Raw genomic sequence first — 19,681 nt, forward strand, 5'->3', positions numbered from 1 at the left:
TAATCCCCATTGATTTATGGTGACCTGCATAGGCATGCATTTAAACAATGTATTATTTGATGATTCGCTTCCAAGCAGCACTAAGCCTGCAGATATACGAACGGTTAAAATTATACTCTTAGGTTTTTTCGGTAAAGTCACGTAGGTAAAAATATAAATAAAATAATAATACATGAAAATAACTAAATTAAATCACGTTTCGGAGGCAACACAAGTCTCCATCTTCAGGTGGGACCGTCACAGCCAAATTTACTGTATTAAGTGAAGAGAAATCCAGGAGACAAGATCTTATATACTGTACTGGTTAAGGGGAGGGGGGAGGCGCTTATCTAAATGTGGCAGTCAGGGACTGGGAGGGTGGGGGGAAGTGGGCGGGGCTAGAAGGGAAGGTACAGCTGATACACCGCAAGAATTACGGCCGATGTTGGCTACCAAAACCAAAAATAGCAGCACTGTTAAACGCTGGGGATGTCAACAACTCGGTAAAATAGACTAGTACCTGTCAAATAAAATGGTACAAATATGCGTAGTTAAACCTTTTTTACATGGTTGATAACATCTTTCCAATGATTGCTCAATTTGTACCCATCATCACGGTTGAAGTTATGTCTATATTTGTATATCTGAGTGGCTTCGTGAAGAAACGTTTTATGGTAGCCAGAAATTTGCAGAGCACCTTGGTCTCGGAAAAGACAATATCATGAGAGCCCACAGCATTGTAACAATGATCAGCAACGGCGGAAAAATCAGTTTAGCCATGTTTCAGATCTGACTTGTGCTCACGGACACGATCAGAGACATGACGTTTCGTTTCCGCAATGTAACAATCACCACAGATGCAACTCCGTTTATAGACTCCAGGGTATTGCAAGTCAGGAATGACATCTTTCACAGATGGGATTAGATCACGGATTTTATGTACTGTACTGAATCGGACCTGGATCTAATGTTTGTTAAGAATTTCGGAGATCTTTTTGGTCACGCCTGCTATGTATGGCAACGTTTTGATCGAAGTTTCAGGTGGTTGTTTCTGTATGGTGGGAGAAACAGCTTGGCGGATAGTACGGTCAGAGTATCCGTTAGACGGAGACTTGTGTTGCCTCCGAAACGTCGTGGTTTAATTTAGTTATTTTCATTTATTATTATTTTACCTACGTAACTTTACCAAAAAAAACCTAAGAGTATGAATCCTTACAGTCACGAAAGCTTCAAATCTAGGGTTGAAATTCAGTTTTATTTCTCACAATTTCGATAGATTCTTCAATTCGTCTTGGCCAGTAGTAACTAGTTTTGCACAGAACTTCAACATTTTCATAATTAATTGAGTGTCCTTATTGGCACGCGTGTTCTGCCATTGCCGACAATTGTATTTTGGAGTATTTATATATTTACGAGATCTAACTCAAAACACCTATCTATATATATCAAAAAGGGAAATTTGTGAATATGTGTGTCTGTTCAAAATGTTTAGCGTACTTTCCTACATGCAACAACTTGAAATTTGCCATGTGGGTACTTTCCACACTGTACACGATGCAAAATTTTAAAAAATACACTTTGTATAATTTTTTTTGGGGGGGGCGCAATAATGCATATTTATTGCACGCAAGTGAGCGGTGACGTCACAGCTCTGTCATGTCACCCGCATGAGGCAGCGTGGGGGGGGGAATCACCATGAAGTGTGTGACGTCAACCCGCATACAGGACTGGCGAGAATCGATATCTGGTGAGGGTTTGTGGTATCGATTAAACGGGAATAGGCCGATTCAAAAGAAATCTACAACCTTCGATTGCTTTACTCGACTTAAAGATTCTAATCTTGGCGCGCGAGCGTAAGTTTTTATTTCCACCGCGCGTTGGGTTTTATTTTAATGAATGAGGTAATGATCTAAGTTTTATTTTCATTTGTATATGTTATGTTTTTAAATTTTAAGAAGTTTTTTTACATGTATTTTTCCCCCGGGCAACGCTGGGTACTTCCCGCTAGTTATGAATAAAACGCTGGTGAACAAAGTTAGGCTATGTTTTCAGAACAAATCCCAGTGTGTTCAAAACAAAACCCCTGATCACTTCGAAACAACCCCCCATTCTGCTCACAACAAACCCCCAATCTGTTCCGAGAAGAGCTCAGACGGCTCAACACGTGTCCCCCCTCCCCCCCCCTTGTGGTCGAGAACAGAAACTGCATTCAGCTCAGAGCCTCGTGCATGAGCGCCGCGGTGCCCGCCGGGAGCGCGGGTTCCACCAATCGGAGGTGAGAGAGAACGCGGGACTCGGGCTGCGTGCACGCTTCTACACCCCGTGGAATGATTTGTTGTTAATTTCTAACACAAACACATTTAACAGCTCCATCAGCGCCGCCGAGAAAACAGCAGTACGTTCCGGGGTCTCTTGTAAACAATACCGTAAGAGCGCGCTTTCCTTAAAGCAGGAAACCCCGTGGAGTGACAGTCGCGTAAGGCCGTAGATGAAGCACCGGCTGGTCCTTGCGGCATTGCCGGAATCGGAGCGCCCCCCTCCCCCCGCGGCTAGGCCGAAGGCCCGTCCCGAGGTCGCGTACAGTTATTTTCCATGAGTGACCGCACGTACAATTTAAACTAATCAACGGTTTATTTGAACAATGAATCGTGCGGTGGTCCTGTAAAATGAGTTAAAATACTACATTACTATTGTAAGGATGGGTTATTGAATCGCACTCGTTCTGTTTGCGAAGGAAAGGCTCACGCGTTTCAGGATGTTTCAGTAGAGTCCTGCACTTGGGATATTTTAACAGGGCCATTAAAGAATGGCTAATTGAGAGAAAATAATAATTTTAAAGAATGCATGTTACGTTATATTGTTTTGTCGCTAAAATAAATTGGAAACCAGGTCCGTCTTTCCGGCATCTCAGGACCGTGTGAGATAGAATATCGTTGTGAACAGCCAGCAGTGGCTGATAATGGTGATTCGCCTTCGATTCATATCCTAACCAGGTGTCACAATTATGAATATCCTTGTGGGTAGACTCAGTCTTTCAACCCTTCGGGATCGATAACATGAGCACCATTTAGTGTAGAGTCAACAGGGGTTGTGCTATGGATAGAATTTGGCCTTCTGTAGTAATGTGCACTTTCCTCCACTCTGACCCAGAGGCTGTCTACAGGAGCTGACCCATGCTCGTGTGATTGGGAAACCAGCTCGACTTGAGGTTTAAAAGTACTCGTGAACCCCCTGAAGAAGCCTATATAAAGTTAGTGTTGTTCAGTTAACGTGTAAACAATCACACTTACCGGCAGCGGACAGTAAGAAAACGCACAGTAAATCTCACGCTTCCACTGTGGTGAAATATGGTCACATGATGTGACCGACACGGCATGGGGACGTCTTCAGTGGATTTAAAGTTGCCTGAGTATTAAAATAATTTTTCATATGACACTTTGATGTGTAATGGTGTGTGTTCAGTGATGGACATGGAGGGGTTCGGTGAACTACTGCAGCAGGCCGAGCAACTGGCAGCTGAAATCGAGGGAGTGTCAGAACTGCCTCAAGTGGAGCGCAATCTGCAGGAGATCCAGCTCGCCGGGGAGCGGCTCCGCTCGCGAACTCTCACTCGCACCTCCCACGATGCCGCCGACGTAAAGGCGTAAGTGTAACGATGCGTTCATCTGACGACAAAGAGTGGACAACGATGCATCTGTTATTATGCTTTAGATACATGCACAACATCCTGCATGTAAGAATATTTTTGTTGTTTATAATACTACTGGAATGCAATTTATCATGCGCAGGGGTTGTGAGTCCTGCTGCGGAGAGTTCTAACCGTGAGCTGTAGTCCAAAGTGACAGGAGTCAAGAGAGATACAGTGGACGACTGAAAGTGGAGTCACAGTGGCAAAGGCAGGTGATCGGGAAGCCAGTTTGAGGGAAGCGAGGCAATTTAGCTGAGGATGACCGGCCGTCGAGGTCGACATGGGTGAGCTTTTGTTAGATTTCTTAGGGATCAAGCAAGGACAGTTGCAATCGTCATGGCGAGATCTAACTGTGCTGCAGGTGATGGTATTGGCGATTTCATTGGTGATGAGTGGACATAAGGACAGAGGACCCTAAGGTGGTATTTGCAAGATGTGATGATGTGGTTGGTGTGGCTGTCGAAGGATAAGGTAGAGTCCAAAGTGACACCGAGGGGCTTGATGTGGTCAGATGAATGGATAGGGGAACTTGTGCTTTTTATATCAGAAGGGACCGTGGAACCTGGTGAGTTGCTTTCTGGTGCCGATTTGAATGGCCTCGGATTTGGAAACATTCGTTGAAAGATCATTGGCCTAAAACCACTGCTGAAAGGTAGCAGTGCACTCTGGTCCAGAGGTTTCGGTGGAATCAGCTGACGCAAAGAGTAGGGTGTCATCTGCGTAGGAATGGCATTTGACACCAAATAACTCAATGAGGTACGTAATTTTGTTCTTCTTGGTTCTTTCGGTAAAGTTACGTAGAAGGGAAATAATAAAAAATAAAACATAAAATAATTCTCACGACGTTTCGGGCACAAAGCAAGCAGCCGTCCTCCCCGACAGCCCTGGTCTTCACCTGAGGACGGCTGCTTGTGTTGTGGCCGAAACGTCGTGAGAATTATTTTATTATGTTTTGTTTTTATTATTTTATTATTTCCCTTCTACGTGACTTTACCGAAAGAACCAAGAAGATGAATCCCTGCAGTCACGAAAGCTTTAAATCGAAATTTTGTTCTTGTGTATGGAATTATGTTTAGGAGCGAAATGCTATTGTCAAGGTCTGGTCGCCACGAGAGGTAGTGCAGACGATATGACATGTGTCCAGTCTATAGTGGTTGATTATATAGGCCATTGTTTGGATTTCATGGCCACAGTTGCGCTGTGGCTTGTCTTAAAATTTTACATTTATGAAGATGTGTTTAGCAGCCAGTTGATTTTCTGATGCGGTTGATGGCCAATTGGATAAATGCAGTGGTCTGATGGTCGGCGGACTGAAAGGAGCAGAAGTTGGAAAAGGAGGTTATTTGGTCTTTAAGCTGGATGAGGGCAGGACATTCCAGGAGCTTGGAGAGGGTGAACACGTTGATTAAAGTTGATAGCTTAACATATATTATGCCTGCCTGTGCCAAAATCACCTGCAATGCTCTCAATCTTGTTACATCTCAGTAAGCTAACCAGAATTTAGTCAGAATAGTGCTCGAGTGGGTGATCACCATATACAACAGGTTGTTCATAGGATACAGATTATATTGTGGGCAGCAGAGAACATTGTACGCTACTACTATTTTCCATCTATGCTGCCCTCTACCAATCTACAGACCAACATGGTGAGGTGTGGCCAAATAGCTCTCATACTATGTCAAGGTTCTCATTTCATATATTACAAGCCAGATTCACATCTTGGAGAAATAGGCAAAACCCTGGTGGATTTTTCCCCACCTGTTTTCAGTGGTGGAGGTAAAAGCAGGTTTCCACAAAATATCAGGTTCATTCGCACACTTGAACCTTATGACGGTGCCCCCGGTGTTCCATAGTACCCCGGCTCTCGCATAATGTCCGTGATGCAGTCATTTTTAGTCTGGATGGTCGGCGATGCGGCAATCGACTCATCTCAACGAGCTGTACACGATGCAGTATTCACAGTATGCTAATGTTTGGCGTTTCGACATCGCAGAGTAGCGCTGATTTTGGATTGATTGGTACCCCAGTTACAGAGTAAAGTACACCCCTGGAAAAAATAGTGTCCCAGAAATAAAATATTTAATTGCCTTGGCCATTTTTATTGGGTACCCCGGGGTCCCGCCATAAGGATCACTTGTAAACATTTGGAACTCAGTATGTGTGTGTGTTTATTTCTTCCCGTAATAATGGAATGCAGGTCTATTTTATTGGGCTCCAAGGGCCTGGACATCTCAAACATTTCCCATCGCCTTGAGAGCCTGAGCGCAGTTACCACCTTTGAGCCCCTGGAACCTGTGCGGGACACTGACATACAGGCAAGCCACTGGCTGGGTGTTTTTACTGCACACTCACACCTTGCATATGATGTAAAGCGAAACTCATTTTGAAATGCTTCGTAATACCATGTGCTCGATCAGAGTTGTGTCTTTAAAGCAGTAGCACTTGATTATTACTGTAAGGCGATGTAAACAAGTTATGTTATTCTAATGCCATACTGCTCTTATCCTAATATACAAATGCTCTTATTCAGGGATTTTTGAAGAATGAAAGGGATAATGCTTTGTTCTCGGCTATTGAGGAGTCCAGAAGGAGGGTGAGTGAACATTATTATTTTCATAAAACGAACCACTGAATGTTCTTTCTGGTCACAACCTTTTAATTTATTGTTTGTGAAACGTGCGCATATGCTTTATACAGACCTTTGCTCAGGCTGAGAAGTACCACTGGGATAACATGCTGGTGGAGTGGGAGCAGGAGAAGCAGCGAATACTCAACACTTTGCTGGGATCTGAGGAGGACATGTTCGATCTTGCTCCAGAGGCAGAGGTCTGGTTCCCAGTATCTGGCAATAACATTAGCATTCATATTGAATGTTAACATTTCTGTTGAGTGGACATTGTACCCCAATATCTTTTTATTTGTATTTTTCAGGGCATAAAAAATAGATATGAAACATCAACTAAAGGTGTATAAATGTTGATACGTGAAGTCTGCACCATTTATGTTTCATAAAAGCATAAACTGTTGTCAACTTCATTGTTTTCATATTTTTTTAATGGGAAATATACCTTGGTTGTCAAGATGTTTAAAAAAAAAAAGTATTTATTCTTGTAACATTCTAACCCGCCCCGACTGGACATCTGTGAAAAAGAGCTTATAGCTCATCAGATTTCGCCAGGATAAATATATATTCTGATTGTGATCTATCATTGAAACATGTTACTGTTCATGTACAGCGCTTCACTATGCCCTCGTGTAGCTAAAACCAGAAACTCCCATCTCCTTTTTTCAGCGGAGCATTCTCACGGACACCTCCCCTCCAGGCCGCAGCTCCATGGACAGCACTGAGATAGCCTATGCACGCCAGGTGAAGAAGACACTTTACCTGCCTTATCCATTTCATATTAATGATCCTATTTCTTCGCTAATAGGAGGGTGAATCTTCCCACACAGGTGTACGTCTACAATGAAAAGATTGTGCAGGCACAGATCCGTCCCAGCCTGGTGGAAATGTTTGGCGGCGTAGCTGACAAACTTGACGACAAGGTATGATGGGTACCCAAAATGATATCTACGTATTATATACATGGCAAATTGTGAATGCGTTCATGGAAAATAAAGTAATGTAAGCAATGCAAAATGTGATACTATTATGTGGCGTTCTTTGCACTTTTAGGGTGTCAGGCCTGAGCATTAAATAATTCTGAAGTGGATAAAAAAAGCAAGTAGAATTCTATGAATTTTCATATAATTGTTATAAAATATATGGACTTTAATGTTGGAGTATTATGTGTTGCGTTATGTGGTATTGAGGCCAGGTTTCGGCACGTTAGGGCTTTGGGATCAAGCCAGAAGATTATCGTGTGGATATTCTACCGTTACCTCACTATATCTACATCTGTCTTAAACCTGGTATTGTTGATATTCTGTGATGTGATTATTTGTCTCAACGGAACTGCAGATCCCCCATTAACTGTGATCTTCTCAGCTAGCTTACTGCGGCCAATATAATTATCTACTTACATTCGTGGTCTGGGATTTTTCTTGTCAAGTTATCGCATCTGTTTGGCTGCCTTAGGGGTGCTCTCAATTATAATCTGGAATTGGAACATCAAGTTGCATGGCAGCCAGCATTTATTGTTACGTACAGCTGGTTGTTTCCTGTTCCGTGACCAATCTGTAGTTGTCCTGGTACCTCGAGCTTGTAATTAGGTATTGGCATTACACAGTGTATACGTTTGACTTAAAATGACCATTTTCTATGACTGTATCTTGTAATCAGTTCTTCCACTAGAGGGAGGTCTAGTTCTTTGTGTAAATAGGATGGAGGAGGGCTGGTCTTGGCAGACATTGGGACCGGTCTTCACAAGTCCAGCAACTAAACAGAAGAGCAGATACTGTAAGGGCAGATCTTGGAGGGCGCGTGTACCTGCAGCAACTGCGGGATCTAGCATGGGGTGGAGAGCGTTGGTGATGTGTGGTGGCATCAACAACTCTGGCTAGAATGAAATTTTATCTTTTCATTATGCTTATTTTCAATGTGGTTGCATTTGTTCACGTGTGTGTATGTATAGAATGTGATAGAGCTGTGGTCGATGGTTCAGCACATGACTGATGTGCTTCTGGTGCCAGCCAAGGACACTTTATCATGTCGTGTTAACAAGGACATGCAGTCTGCTTTCGTCCGGCAGGCCCTGCTGTACCTGGAGCAAAGGTGTGTTTGTGAGGTTCACTGCTTCAACTTTTGAGGACACATCAGACTTTTAAATTGAAAATCACACCTCATGAAGCTGAAAACTGTAACTGCTTGCAAATATATTCTCTCTTGTAAGCTTGGGCTCTATGCTGTGCAGAAATGTCACCTGCCAGGCAGTCCCTGTTTAATACTGTCAATGACTTCTGCATCACATGATTTTGGTGATATTTGTAGGTGGCGTCAGTGGTGTTTTTTTCCCTTTTCTACTGCATTTCAACATTTACAAGCTGTATATTTGCTCAGTTGTGTTTTTTTGTGGGAATGATGTGGGCTTTTTAAAGAAAACATTTCCTGGAAAGGTCCACCCCTGAATTGGCCTCATGTTCAAGGACACACTAGTCACAAGCTATACAAATGTGATGATCTTGAACGAGGGCATTACATTGATTAAACTGTGCCAAAAGTTCACCAATCATCAAATGTCTGCCAACAGCTACAAGAACTATGTGATGACGACGGTGTACGGGAACCTGCAACAGGCAAAGCTGGGCGGAGTGCCGGGGACCCTTCAGCTCATCCACAGCTTCATTAACATCAAGCTGCCTCATCTTCCAGGCCTTCAGGTCCCTTGTCTTGTAGAACACTTGTAGAGTCCACGCCCATGCAATAACAGGCTTAGAAAATAGCAATTACTGTACACAAATTGGAATCCCTCATGTAAACATAAAAAAAATTATGTTTTTGGAGATACAGAATAATGAAAATATTCTAATAGATGAGAATACGTTTTTCCCCTTTCATCTGGCAACAAAACAGGTGTTAAGTTGTTAAAACACCAAACTGAAACCTTTTACAAGGAATCATGTCTGCATTAACCACAATACTTGTGGTCAAAATGCAAAAAAAATACTTGATAATATATGCATTGTCATGCAGACATGATTCCTTGTAAAAGGTTTGAGTTTGGTGTTTTAACAAGTTAACACCTGTTTTGTTGCCAGATTAAAGGGGAACAACTTATTTTCATATTTTGGTACTGGCAAAGGAGGTCCCATGATATTATAATAGATAATAAAGATATGAAAATGGGAAACATTACCATCCTTATCAGCCATCTATAAACTGCTGAATAGAGGCATCCACATATTGTCACCATGCCTCGTGGTCCTCCGATGCCACAATCCAACTTGCGCATGAGCTGATCTCATCGCTGCATCTCCACGGAGGTCGTCCTCTCGGGCATGTTGTCTCCTTTGCCATTTCAGCAGAAGTCTTGTCCATCTCCTATATATAATCCTCTGTAGTGTATCCTGGCCAGGGCCACTTTTTAACAGTCAAAAAGTATGATTCTGTCTTTGTTCTCTGACCCATGTGTTCTTATTCTTAGGTTTTTTCGGTAAAGTCACGTAGGATTCCCAGCATGAATCTCTACATGCTTCTTTGAATATTTTAAAGCTTTTTTTCCCCCTTTATCTTTAACAGTCCATGTATCCTATCTATATATATATAGCAGGTAATTTGCACTTGTTGAAAACGTTCTTCTTTAGGAATACAGGTTTGTTGCTTTTCATTGTAAAAAAAATCTCTACATTCTGCTTTCATGCACCACTTAATGTTTTTCAATCATTTCCTTGGATATTCATATTTTTTTTGTTTTCTGGTTGTCTCCAACAATTATTTCCTTTTGTTTGGCGAACCTGTTGTACATGAATTTTTGTGCATCTTCAATTGAAAGTATTGTTTTTGGTGGTGTGAAATAATACGAAAGTAATAACTAAGAAAAATAAATTACCAAACGAATATTAGAATGAATACTCTTAAATTTTACTATTCATTTTTATTTCATAAATAAATCAACAGTTTCAGTATTGTAGCCATAATGCAGATCTCATTTATTAATGTTGTTGAAGATGAGCCTATGTTATTTTACACTTTAAAACATGATAAGAAATAGCTTTTAAGGCAATATTAAAATGACAATGCATACACTTTTTTTAATGGTTGCATTAACTGGAAAATAATCAACGGTGGTATAATAATAATAACAGTGAAAGTGTATTTGTTTTCATTGTGCTGGCAAAAGCAGTGGTGCCATGGTTCATGCATTGCAAACTAAACGATTTTTTTTATTTAACCAGGTAAGGCCCACTGAGCTAGAAAATTATTTTTCAGACACGACCTGGCCAAAAATTATAGCTCAACGAAGTGGCTCATCATCACGTGGAAATTAATTGCAACCAAATACTCTAAATGCACGTTTCTAAATGCGGGGGGGGGGGGGGGGAAAGCAGAGGACCCGGAGAAAACTCCACACGACCACAGGGAGAACATGCAAACTCGAAATGTACAGGTGTCAGGGTTGGGATCGAACCCACGACCTCCTGTATACCAGGCGAGGTAGTTAACATCTAGCCACTGACCTCAGTCTGAATCCTGGTCATGGCTCATATAAATAGCAATTGGTATTTGAAATGTTTATGCCATCTCTTTCACCAGTTTACATTTCCCCCATGGCTAACACGGCTTGGGGAGGTCTTCATCCTCTTTTATAATTATGTTTGCAAAAGAGTCATGCATTCCTGAAGGCAGAGTCTTATGTTTATTTTCAAGCAATTCACCTGTGTAGAGGAGCTCCTTAGTTTGGTGGTTCGTTTTTGCACGACCTTTCACTGGTGTTGTTTTGTAGGACGGGGAGGTTGATTCTCATCCCGTGTGGGCCGTGCTTTACTATTGCCTGCGCTGCGGCGATGTCACTGCTGCACTCTCAGTGGCCAACCGCTCACAGCACCAACTCGGCGAGTTTGTGGGCTGGCTACAAGAGTACGCCCAGAGCCAAGACCGCATGTGAGTCATAGTGCCATTGCAACAAAAATGTATATTTATTACACAGTCATGTTATTAGATAGAGCTGATTGCTTATGACTACTGATTTGTTCTTTGGATGGATTGACATGCAGGCTTTCCCCAACCTCGGCGAACCGCTTGCGCACGCATTACCGGCGCGCGGTCAGGAACGGTACGGACCCGTACAAGCGTGCTGTGCACTGCCTGATTGGCCGCTGTGACGTCACAGACTTCCACGGGGACGTTGCTGAGAAAACGGACGACTTTTTGTGGCTGCGGGTAACCTTATTTGCTGTATTGTCAGATGACAAACAAAACTGGAAGTGCATTCGTTTTGTGGTTTGTTTTTAGCTTAGCAGACTACATCTACATGTGAAAATAGCAGCTGGCAAATAAGTAAAGTAGTTCAGATATGATAGTGTGAGTCAAAAGGATTTTTAGCCAAGCTAAGGCGCTTACTCAAGAAAATAGCATGCTTGGTGCCATTAAAATGGTAATGTGTGTGTGCGTATAAAGGCATGTTTGTCACTGAGCTGTTTTCGCTTTGCTATGCACAGCTTCACCAGGTGAGCTTCGAGGAGGAGGCTGGACTGGGGACACAAGACCGCATATCACTGCCGCAGCTACAGACACAGCTTTTGGAGGAGTATGGTATGATACTGTTTACTTTCAAACTTCGCTTCTGGCTGTAACTCTAATATACAGTATTTTATCAATATTAATTGCTAGCAATGCGCACGTCCTTTGGACGTGTCCCTCCATCCCGCCTTACCCCTCCAGCCAGCATTTTATATATATAAAATGTAGTATGATTATTATTCATTGACTATTTTCATTTTGTGAAGTGACCTAAGCTTTCAACAGCAATGAAAACAGACATTGGCTTTAAACCACTTACGTAGTTGGAAGGTAGACTGTTACATAATTCATCCCTGGGGTCTCATGGTTAGTATATTCTTAGCACAGGTTGAAATTTAACTCCAAATCCTGCAGGGCTCTCTGCTGCTGTTGTTCATAATCTGATGCAAATATCATGAGTTTGTGGTGGGCTGGCATGTTGATGCGTGTCTCTGTGTATGTATGTATGTATGTTGAACTTGTTTCGCAACGTATGCTGATGGGAGGTGCGTGTGTGTTGCACCATGATCTGCGTGTACATGCAGGGGAGACGCACTTCTCAGCCGGCCAGCAACCCTTCCTCTACTTCCAGGTGCTCTTCCTGACGGCACAGTTTGAGGCGGCCGTGGCATTTCTCTTTCGCGTGGAGCGTCTGCGGGCGCACGCCGTGCACGTGGCGCTCGCCCTCCACGAGCTGAAGTTGCTGCTCCAGCCGCCGCTGCAGGCGGCACAGCTGTGTACGTCTGCTGCGCTCGCACGATGCACGACGGTGGCGATTGGTAGCAACCATGGCTGCTGCCTCTTATTGAAAATAATATGCATCCCCGCACCCATCCCACAAAAAAAACATGGCTTTTGTATTCTTTGGGTCTTTCAGTAAAGTCACGTAGACAGGTTCAAAGAAAATAACAAAAAACTACGACGTTTCGATCGCAACACAAGCGTTCATCATCAGGAAGCTTTAAGTCAAGATTAATGGCTTTTGTAGATATGATACGTATGTATGTATGTTGAACTTCTTTCGCACCATACGTAGCCAACCGCCAGATGGCCACAGAAGCACGTCTGAAAGCGCGCCATGTGGCAACCGTCTTTGATCGCCATGCTGTGTGTCTCGTGTTTACCAAAACTATTTCGAAGCTTCATTTGAGAAAAAAGTAAATTGCTGTGTGTGGATCATACAGTTAGAGTATCTAAAAAACTAAATAGAATTTTCATTTTTGCTTGTTGCAATAACTTGCATCAACAATATTGCAAAATCAATTGTTTGCTGTTTGTGCACCAGCAAACCCGTGTTTTTAATCTTATACCTGACGAATATAAAGTAGCTATGTACACCCCACCTACATCAACCAGCACTGACCAACGTGGTGAAGTATGGTCACATCGGCGTGAGATGCCCCTCATCCAGAAATGGATTTAAAAAAGGGCCTTGCATATTGTGATTAAATCGATTTTTTTGTTTCCTTATTTCCTCTTATGCTTAGTCAATTAAAAAATAATGTCGCTAATATTGCTCCCGTTAATCGGTGCCTTGACGAAAATGAATGCCATCCAATGGACACCTTTAAGTTGAGTGGATGAGGAGGTAATGATTATGACGATGGCGGGGTCGGCAGTGAGCAGAGAGCCCAACGATCCTGGTCCCATGCGGCGTCTTAACCTGGTGAGGCTGCTGATGCTCTACACGAGGAAGTTTGAGGCGACTGACCCACGGGAAGCACTTCAGTACTTCTACTTCCTGCGGTCAGAGATTTTTTTTTTTGCTTCCCCAACAGCGCTTGCACTAATAATGTCCCCGTGGCAGATGTGTGCGCTTGAATCAGTCTCGTTGAGATTTTGCTCTCATGATTGTACACATTTTTTAAGTGTTTTAATGTACTCTTATTGATTTTATAGTAGTCCTTTGTGCGTGTTAAGTTGTTTATACCTTTGTCTGCTTTAGAGCATCCTATTGCCTGATTGATTTAACGGTTCTAAAAATGCGCAAATGTGTTTTTTTATGTATTTTTATATGTTAAAACAGTTTGCGTTGGTGCGTTGTTTTGGTATATTTGGAAGATTGTTCAACCTTGTTGGTAACAGAAAAAAGTGTTTTTGCAAAGATCCCATTATTTATTATATTTTGTCGTCCACATTCAGCTTTAAGAAATGTAAGAGTAAATAATAGCTGACAGGTTTTTACACACAGGCCAGAGACTACGAAGAGGCTGTATGTAGGTCTGGCAGGAGAGCACTGCATGTGCCTCTCGGCAGTGTGTGAAAATAATCTTTGGGAGGGGGCTGAATTTTTTTTAATTGTTAGAAATGAAATATAAAATGTTGAGAAAATTAATGTCTGAAAATGAAAGAGCGCTAGTTTATCACTTGCGGATCACGAGGTAGACTTTGCATGCCCCAGGGGCGTGGGGCACCTACGTGCACTACTCGTCGTGTCCCTGCACTCATTCCAGATGTTCGTAGAGAGATTTTTACCGTACAGGCTGTGTATTTCAATGCAAGCTGATAAATAGATTTGAAAATGGCTAAACCTTGTTAGACCGTGCCACCGCCATGGCATGTGCCTTTGCTTTTATGCTGGAATTTTAGCGCATGTGCCATGACTGATGGGAGTTGAGCATTCGTTTGGGGTTGTGCATTTTTCTGGGCAGTGCGGAGAAAGATGGACAAGGGGAGAACATGTTCATGCGATGTGTGGGGGAGCTTGTGATAGAGACGCGGGAGGTATGTATTTCGATTACCGTGCAAATTCTTTTTTACGTGTGGGTGGAGACACAAAAATGTACACGTGCTAATGTATATGAATGCAAATTCAAAATAAATACAGGAATATGTTTTCTTTGTGTTTTCATATATATAATAGAGGCACATTTTAAAGGAATTTGTCATAACAAATGTATATTGGCTTCATAATAGCCTTATATGTTTTATTTTTGAGCGTCACTGTAATAGCCCTGTGAGAGTCGCTTTCACGAACAAATCAAAAGCATGAAAGCAGCTGGCGAATGTAATTCAGCAATAGTTCGGCTCATAGTTGCAACTGTTCAGTCTTCATTTTAACTAATGGCTTTGACTTCTGTGTGTACAGTTTGACATGCTGCTGGGGAGGCTTGAGAGGGATGGGACCAGGAGGGTAAGATTTGAAAGTCAAAAGCATGGCGACTTGCGAGCTCTTCGCCAATCACTATAAGTCTGCATCTTTGAAAAGCACAGCTGATTTAATTAAATCACGTGTTGCTTTTGGTTCGGTCTTTTCATTGTTTTGCTGTCATTGAACCCTGCTCCTGTGCACACGTGTTCAAACTTACAGCCGGGCGTGATCGACAAGTTTTCTCAGGACACGAGGGGCATCATTTGCTCGGTGGCAGCTGTGGCTGAGAGCAAGGGCCTGTTTGAGGAGGCTGTCAAGATGTACGACCTGGCAGAGGTACCTGCAGGGATGACAACTTTCATTGCCAACCAAGCAGAGGCTTGTAACTGATAGGCATGATTCAGGATCACGATTTGATCCAACAGTTCATATATTTATATTAACACTGGAATACTGTTGCAATCATAGTGGGTGCACGGGTCACAAGAACTAACTACATATGACGTACATGAATATATTATAATTGGTTCTTGTGTGCGATTCAATACATGTATCATGAGTGTAGGAATAGATTTTAATTGATGATTTGTGCATTGTAACACCTATTGAGGCTGATAATTGCCAAATGCACTAAAATGCTATACACTTTGCTCTGGTTAAGTTTGGATCAGGTTGGTAAAATATTGTCAAGCAACCCCACCATCAACGTGGTCTACATCATGCAATGGATTGACATAAGGATATGCATGACTTATTATTTATTCCATGAAAATGAACTTACATAGGAGAACTACTCTGAAGCCGGGATGGATTTCATTTTGCATTTTTATTGTGCATTACCTCTCGTGCCTCATGGCGAGAGAGTGCTGATAAAATCCAAGCCCATATGTGCTGTGCGTGTTGCTCACGCTTTGCGCTGATAATGTTGCTCTTTGTTGTGATGGCACAGAAAGCTGACAAGGTGCTTGGGCTGATGAACCAGCTCCTGAGCCCCGTGGTGTCAACCCAGGGTGCCCTGCACTCCAACCGCGATCGACTCAAAACCATGGCGCTCGGCATTGCGGAGAGGTCAGTGCTCACATGTTCTGGAGCAAGGGACACGGACAACAACACGTCAGCTCGTGCTTGTTCAGTTAATTAGCTGCTTATTGTTGATGCTGTTTTGCAGCGATTTGTTTTTCTACAGCCCATGAGCAAATAACCTCGAATGCTTTCAATGTGGTAAGATGTCGTAAGCTAAGCAGCGTTGATCCTCTTTAGTGCTTTTATGGGTGACCACTACACGCCAGGTTGTTACAGGCAGCGGCGGCGGGGCTGCGCTGCGTTGTAGGCAGCGGAGGACAGTGCAACAAAATAAATGTTTGTACTGCGCTTCTATGCTTCCAAATGTTTGTTCCCTGTATTCACACCACACTAACCAGCTTTGTGAAGTATGTACTGACCAACCTGGTCAACAATGGTAAATAGCCTCGATAACCCGCACGGCATGGGGTACCCCCCCCCCCCCCCTATATAACAGTGGGTTTGCAAATAGAGCTTTACATATATGTGTACATATTTTCCTCTAATAAACTTATTGGACTATTGATTATCACCTTTGTTGGTTGATCTTTGTTTTGAGCGAAACAATTTGTTTATTGTTGTTCATTCACCTAAGTGCATAGGTCCTTTCTGTTGACACATCCGCATGTCTGCGCGCACACACAGGTATCGAACTCTGCATATCAGCACGGACAAGAGGATCGGTGCAACTTTCTATTTGCTGCTGGACCTCATGACCTTCTTTGAGGAGTACCACGTGGGCCAGGTGGACAGAGCCATGGATGTAAGGCTTCACACACACTCGGAGGCAAATCTCCATGGCGTGGCCTAGAAATACATGAACTATTTATCCTGCCGTAGTTGGATGAATTGTCATGTCAGGGTTGTGGTTCAACTCAAGAATATTTGCTTTTCTCTCGTTTCTACTGTTTAGTTTGTACCATCTCTATCGTATATTATAACTCTCATTCTCTGTCATTTGTATCCTTGCCAATTTATCGAATTAGTTTTGTCTTATTTGTGTATTTAGTTTATATTATACTCTTTGGGTCAAGATTTAGTTTATATTGTCTGTTGCATATGTACCACCTGTCTTTTTACATTCATGACCCTAAATGTAACACTAGCATACATGCATGAAAATGTATCGTGAAAGTAAGAATCGGTGAGTAAATGCATTGTTACATATCTAGTAGCCCATGTATTGCTACTGCTACAAAAATGGTCATAATCCTCCATGTGTCTCGTGCCTGCAGAAGAGATGCTACAGCAAACAAAGAGTGCATTGTGTTAATTTTTTAAGAAATGCACAATGCGTTCTTATCCCTCCAATGCCGTAGCAGATGAGAGGCTCCATTAAATAAATATAATTCGGCTACTGACCTTTGTGCCCTTATTCAGATGAGTGGATGTGGAATCTGCAGTGATGCCTTCATCACAGTGCTGCATGGTGTACGCTGTTTTCACCGGCAGGTAATGGAGCGGTTGAAGTTGGTGCCTCTTGACCCAGACAGTATTGACGAGAGACAAGCTGCGTTTCGGAACTTCTCAGACGAGGTACGCTGTTTTATAAATCGGCTTGTTGATTTTTTGCAAGCACTGTAAATTCAGAGTGACCATTAACTAAGACGGCATGCACGTGCATCGCTTGGCTCAGGTGCGCAACAGCCTGCCGGATGTGCTGCTCGCCACAATGAACATCCTCCTTACCAAGTACCGCCGGGCCAAGGCGGTTGGGGGTGGCGCCCCTGCCAGGCCACAGAGGACCGCCGACGACATGGACGCAGTGAGTGTGCATCCCACCCAGTATATCCACACAGCTGTGCCACGTGTCTCCCTCGGTAATGCTCGACTAATGAATGGCGAACGGTCCTCAAACATCTTGATTTGAAGCTTTCGTGACTGCAGGAATCCATACTCCTTGGTTCTTTCGGTAAAGTCACGTAGATTGAATATTCACGTAGATAGAATTTTGTTTTTCTATTTACTTGACTTTACCGAAAGAACCAAAGAGTATGGTCCTCAATAAGTAATCTTACCTGACCCACTGATGAATAATTTTGGAATATATAACCGTGAACTTGCACACCTAATGAGCCAACGAATTTACTGGGGGCTTCGATGCAAATCCATTCATGCGTTTCTTCTCAGCGGCTTCAGAAGTGTCATCAATAGGAGCGAGCGATGATGGACCAGGCGGTGTGACAGCCTCATGATCCCCCTTTGTGTCGCGGCACTGCGCTGTGATTGCATGTTCGGGTCGGAATAATGATGTGCACGCTGTGTGCTGTTCCTGTGTGCGTTTTGCAGCTACGCAGGCAAGCGCAGGTGCTGCTCATGTTCTCGGGCGTCGTTCCGTACCGCATGGTTGGTGATACCAACGCGCGCCTGGTGCAGATGGAGTCTCTCATGAACTGACCACTCCTGCTGGCCAAGCAGGGGGAGGGCAGTGCGGAGAGGTGTTGTGGTCTTTGCCCAGTCAGTGATCATCAAAATATGCGTAACCATACACGTTGGTTGTGGAGTTACTAAAAGGAGGACGATGTGTTCTGCGCACAATAGGTGCTTAAAAAATTTACACGGCATAATGTGTTTTTGTTATTTTTTGTGTTACTTTTTTTGACGTTGTTGACCAAAAGTGTACTTTCAATTATAATAAAAATGGAGCCCATAAAGGGGTGAATACAATGTGCACATTTCCCTTGCAACTTTATGTTATGTCTAGTGGTATTTGCCCAAGCCTCTAATGGTTACGAGTGGTTGGATAGCACTGAGCGCATGACATCATAGCAGTGGGACAGCGTGCAGTGGAGAAGTTATGAAATGAGAATCACAGCGCTGATTATGCTAGGGGCCTGCTGCGTTGGACACATTTCTGAAGTCAAACCACAAATGTGGTTTTGGTAAATGTGGAAAAACTATTTCTTCGGTGCAGCGTCCACCATTTGTTAATGGGATTCATTTTCACAGTAAATCGAGAAATTCTGGAGGAGAACTTTGAACCATATATTTTCACTGATAACACTTGCGTTAAGCACGCCTAATACGGCGTTATATGAGTGCCAACAGGTTTTGAATTACGTTTTCCAAATAGCTCCTGCTTAAACTCCAATGTGTCTGACATGGCATTTGAGAAATCTGCTGGGGCAGCCACTTAATAGACAATGCCATGGAAGAATGCCATTGGTGTATGTCTATTTACCTTGGGTTGAAGCTTATACCTATTAAAACCTGAGTGAACTATTCAAGTGGGTTTATTATTAATAATAATGCGTACTTCTTATAGTTTTTTTTTATATATACTTTAAAGCTATGACAGTAGTTTGTAATTGTTTTGCACAGATGGCAATGAAATTTCATGCTTGAGTGTTGGGGTTTATCAGTGATGAGTTGGTGATAATTATTCTCTATTGCCCTTTATCCTAATGTTGCACTTTTACATTGATATTGAGAGTTATTCCAGTGTGGTGTCAAAATATACAGTCCATTTAAAGTCCCTGCCTCTGTCATAGTTCTCTCCATTGTAGGTACACAATGGATAATGGAACCTGACATACTCATGCCCTTTTTAATACCCTTTCTGTGTTAATAATACTCTCTATCTTTCCAGAAATGGAGCCTAGATCCTTGAGAATTTATTTTTTAACCAAGAGTGCATTTTCCAAGATATACCGACCCTGTAAATTACACACCACTGACAGGTCAAATATTGAGTGATTAATCG

General features: G+C 42.7%; 1 protein-coding gene across 4 annotated transcripts; it reads left to right on the forward strand.

Moving 5' to 3' along the window:
- The first annotated feature begins 2,255 nt into the window (after positions 1-2,255).
- NUP93 (nucleoporin 93) lies at positions 2,256-18,645 on the forward strand. 4 transcript variants are annotated; one of them, XM_061548523.1, is made up of 23 exons: positions 2,263-2,374; positions 3,130-3,229; positions 3,442-3,622; positions 5,865-5,982; positions 6,198-6,260; positions 6,365-6,493; positions 6,960-7,034; positions 7,121-7,213; positions 8,242-8,381; positions 8,857-8,986; positions 11,050-11,207; positions 11,321-11,486; positions 11,765-11,858; positions 12,371-12,562; positions 13,445-13,571; positions 14,477-14,549; positions 14,914-14,958; positions 15,136-15,252; positions 15,866-15,984; positions 16,624-16,741; positions 17,431-17,514; positions 17,615-17,743; positions 18,268-18,645. In XM_061548523.1, coding segments are annotated over exons 2-23 (2,460 nt in total). In that variant the 5' UTR covers positions 2,263-2,374; positions 3,130-3,228; the 3' UTR covers positions 18,376-18,645. The 4 variants fall into 4 exon arrangements, with proteins under 4 accessions (XP_061404508.1, XP_061404507.1, XP_061404509.1 ...); XM_061548524.1 differs by lacking the exon at positions 3,130-3,229 and having other exon boundaries at positions 2,256-2,374; XM_061548525.1 differs by lacking the exon at positions 3,130-3,229 and having other exon boundaries at positions 2,263-2,405.
- Positions 18,646-19,681: the final 1,036 nt, after the last annotated feature.

Source organism: Lethenteron reissneri, chromosome 9 (genome assembly GCF_015708825.2).
Source record: "Lethenteron reissneri isolate LAM-NWPU_2019-01 chromosome 9, ASM1570882v1, whole genome shotgun sequence".
NCBI classification, from domain to species: domain Eukaryota; kingdom Metazoa; phylum Chordata; class Hyperoartia; order Petromyzontiformes; family Petromyzontidae; genus Lethenteron; species Lethenteron reissneri.

What these genes read in the sequence shown, in the direction of transcription:
- NUP93 (XM_061548524.1), top strand. An exon ending in ATCTTGCTCCAGAGGCAGAG is followed by an intron (nt 6,494 to 6,959) that starts GTCTGGTTCCCA and finishes TCCTTTTTTCAG; the next exon opens with CGGAGCATTCTCACGGACAC. An exon ending in TTCGGAACTTCTCAGACGAG is followed by an intron (nt 17,515 to 17,614) that starts GTACGCTGTTTT and finishes CGCTTGGCTCAG; the next exon opens with GTGCGCAACAGCCTGCCGGA.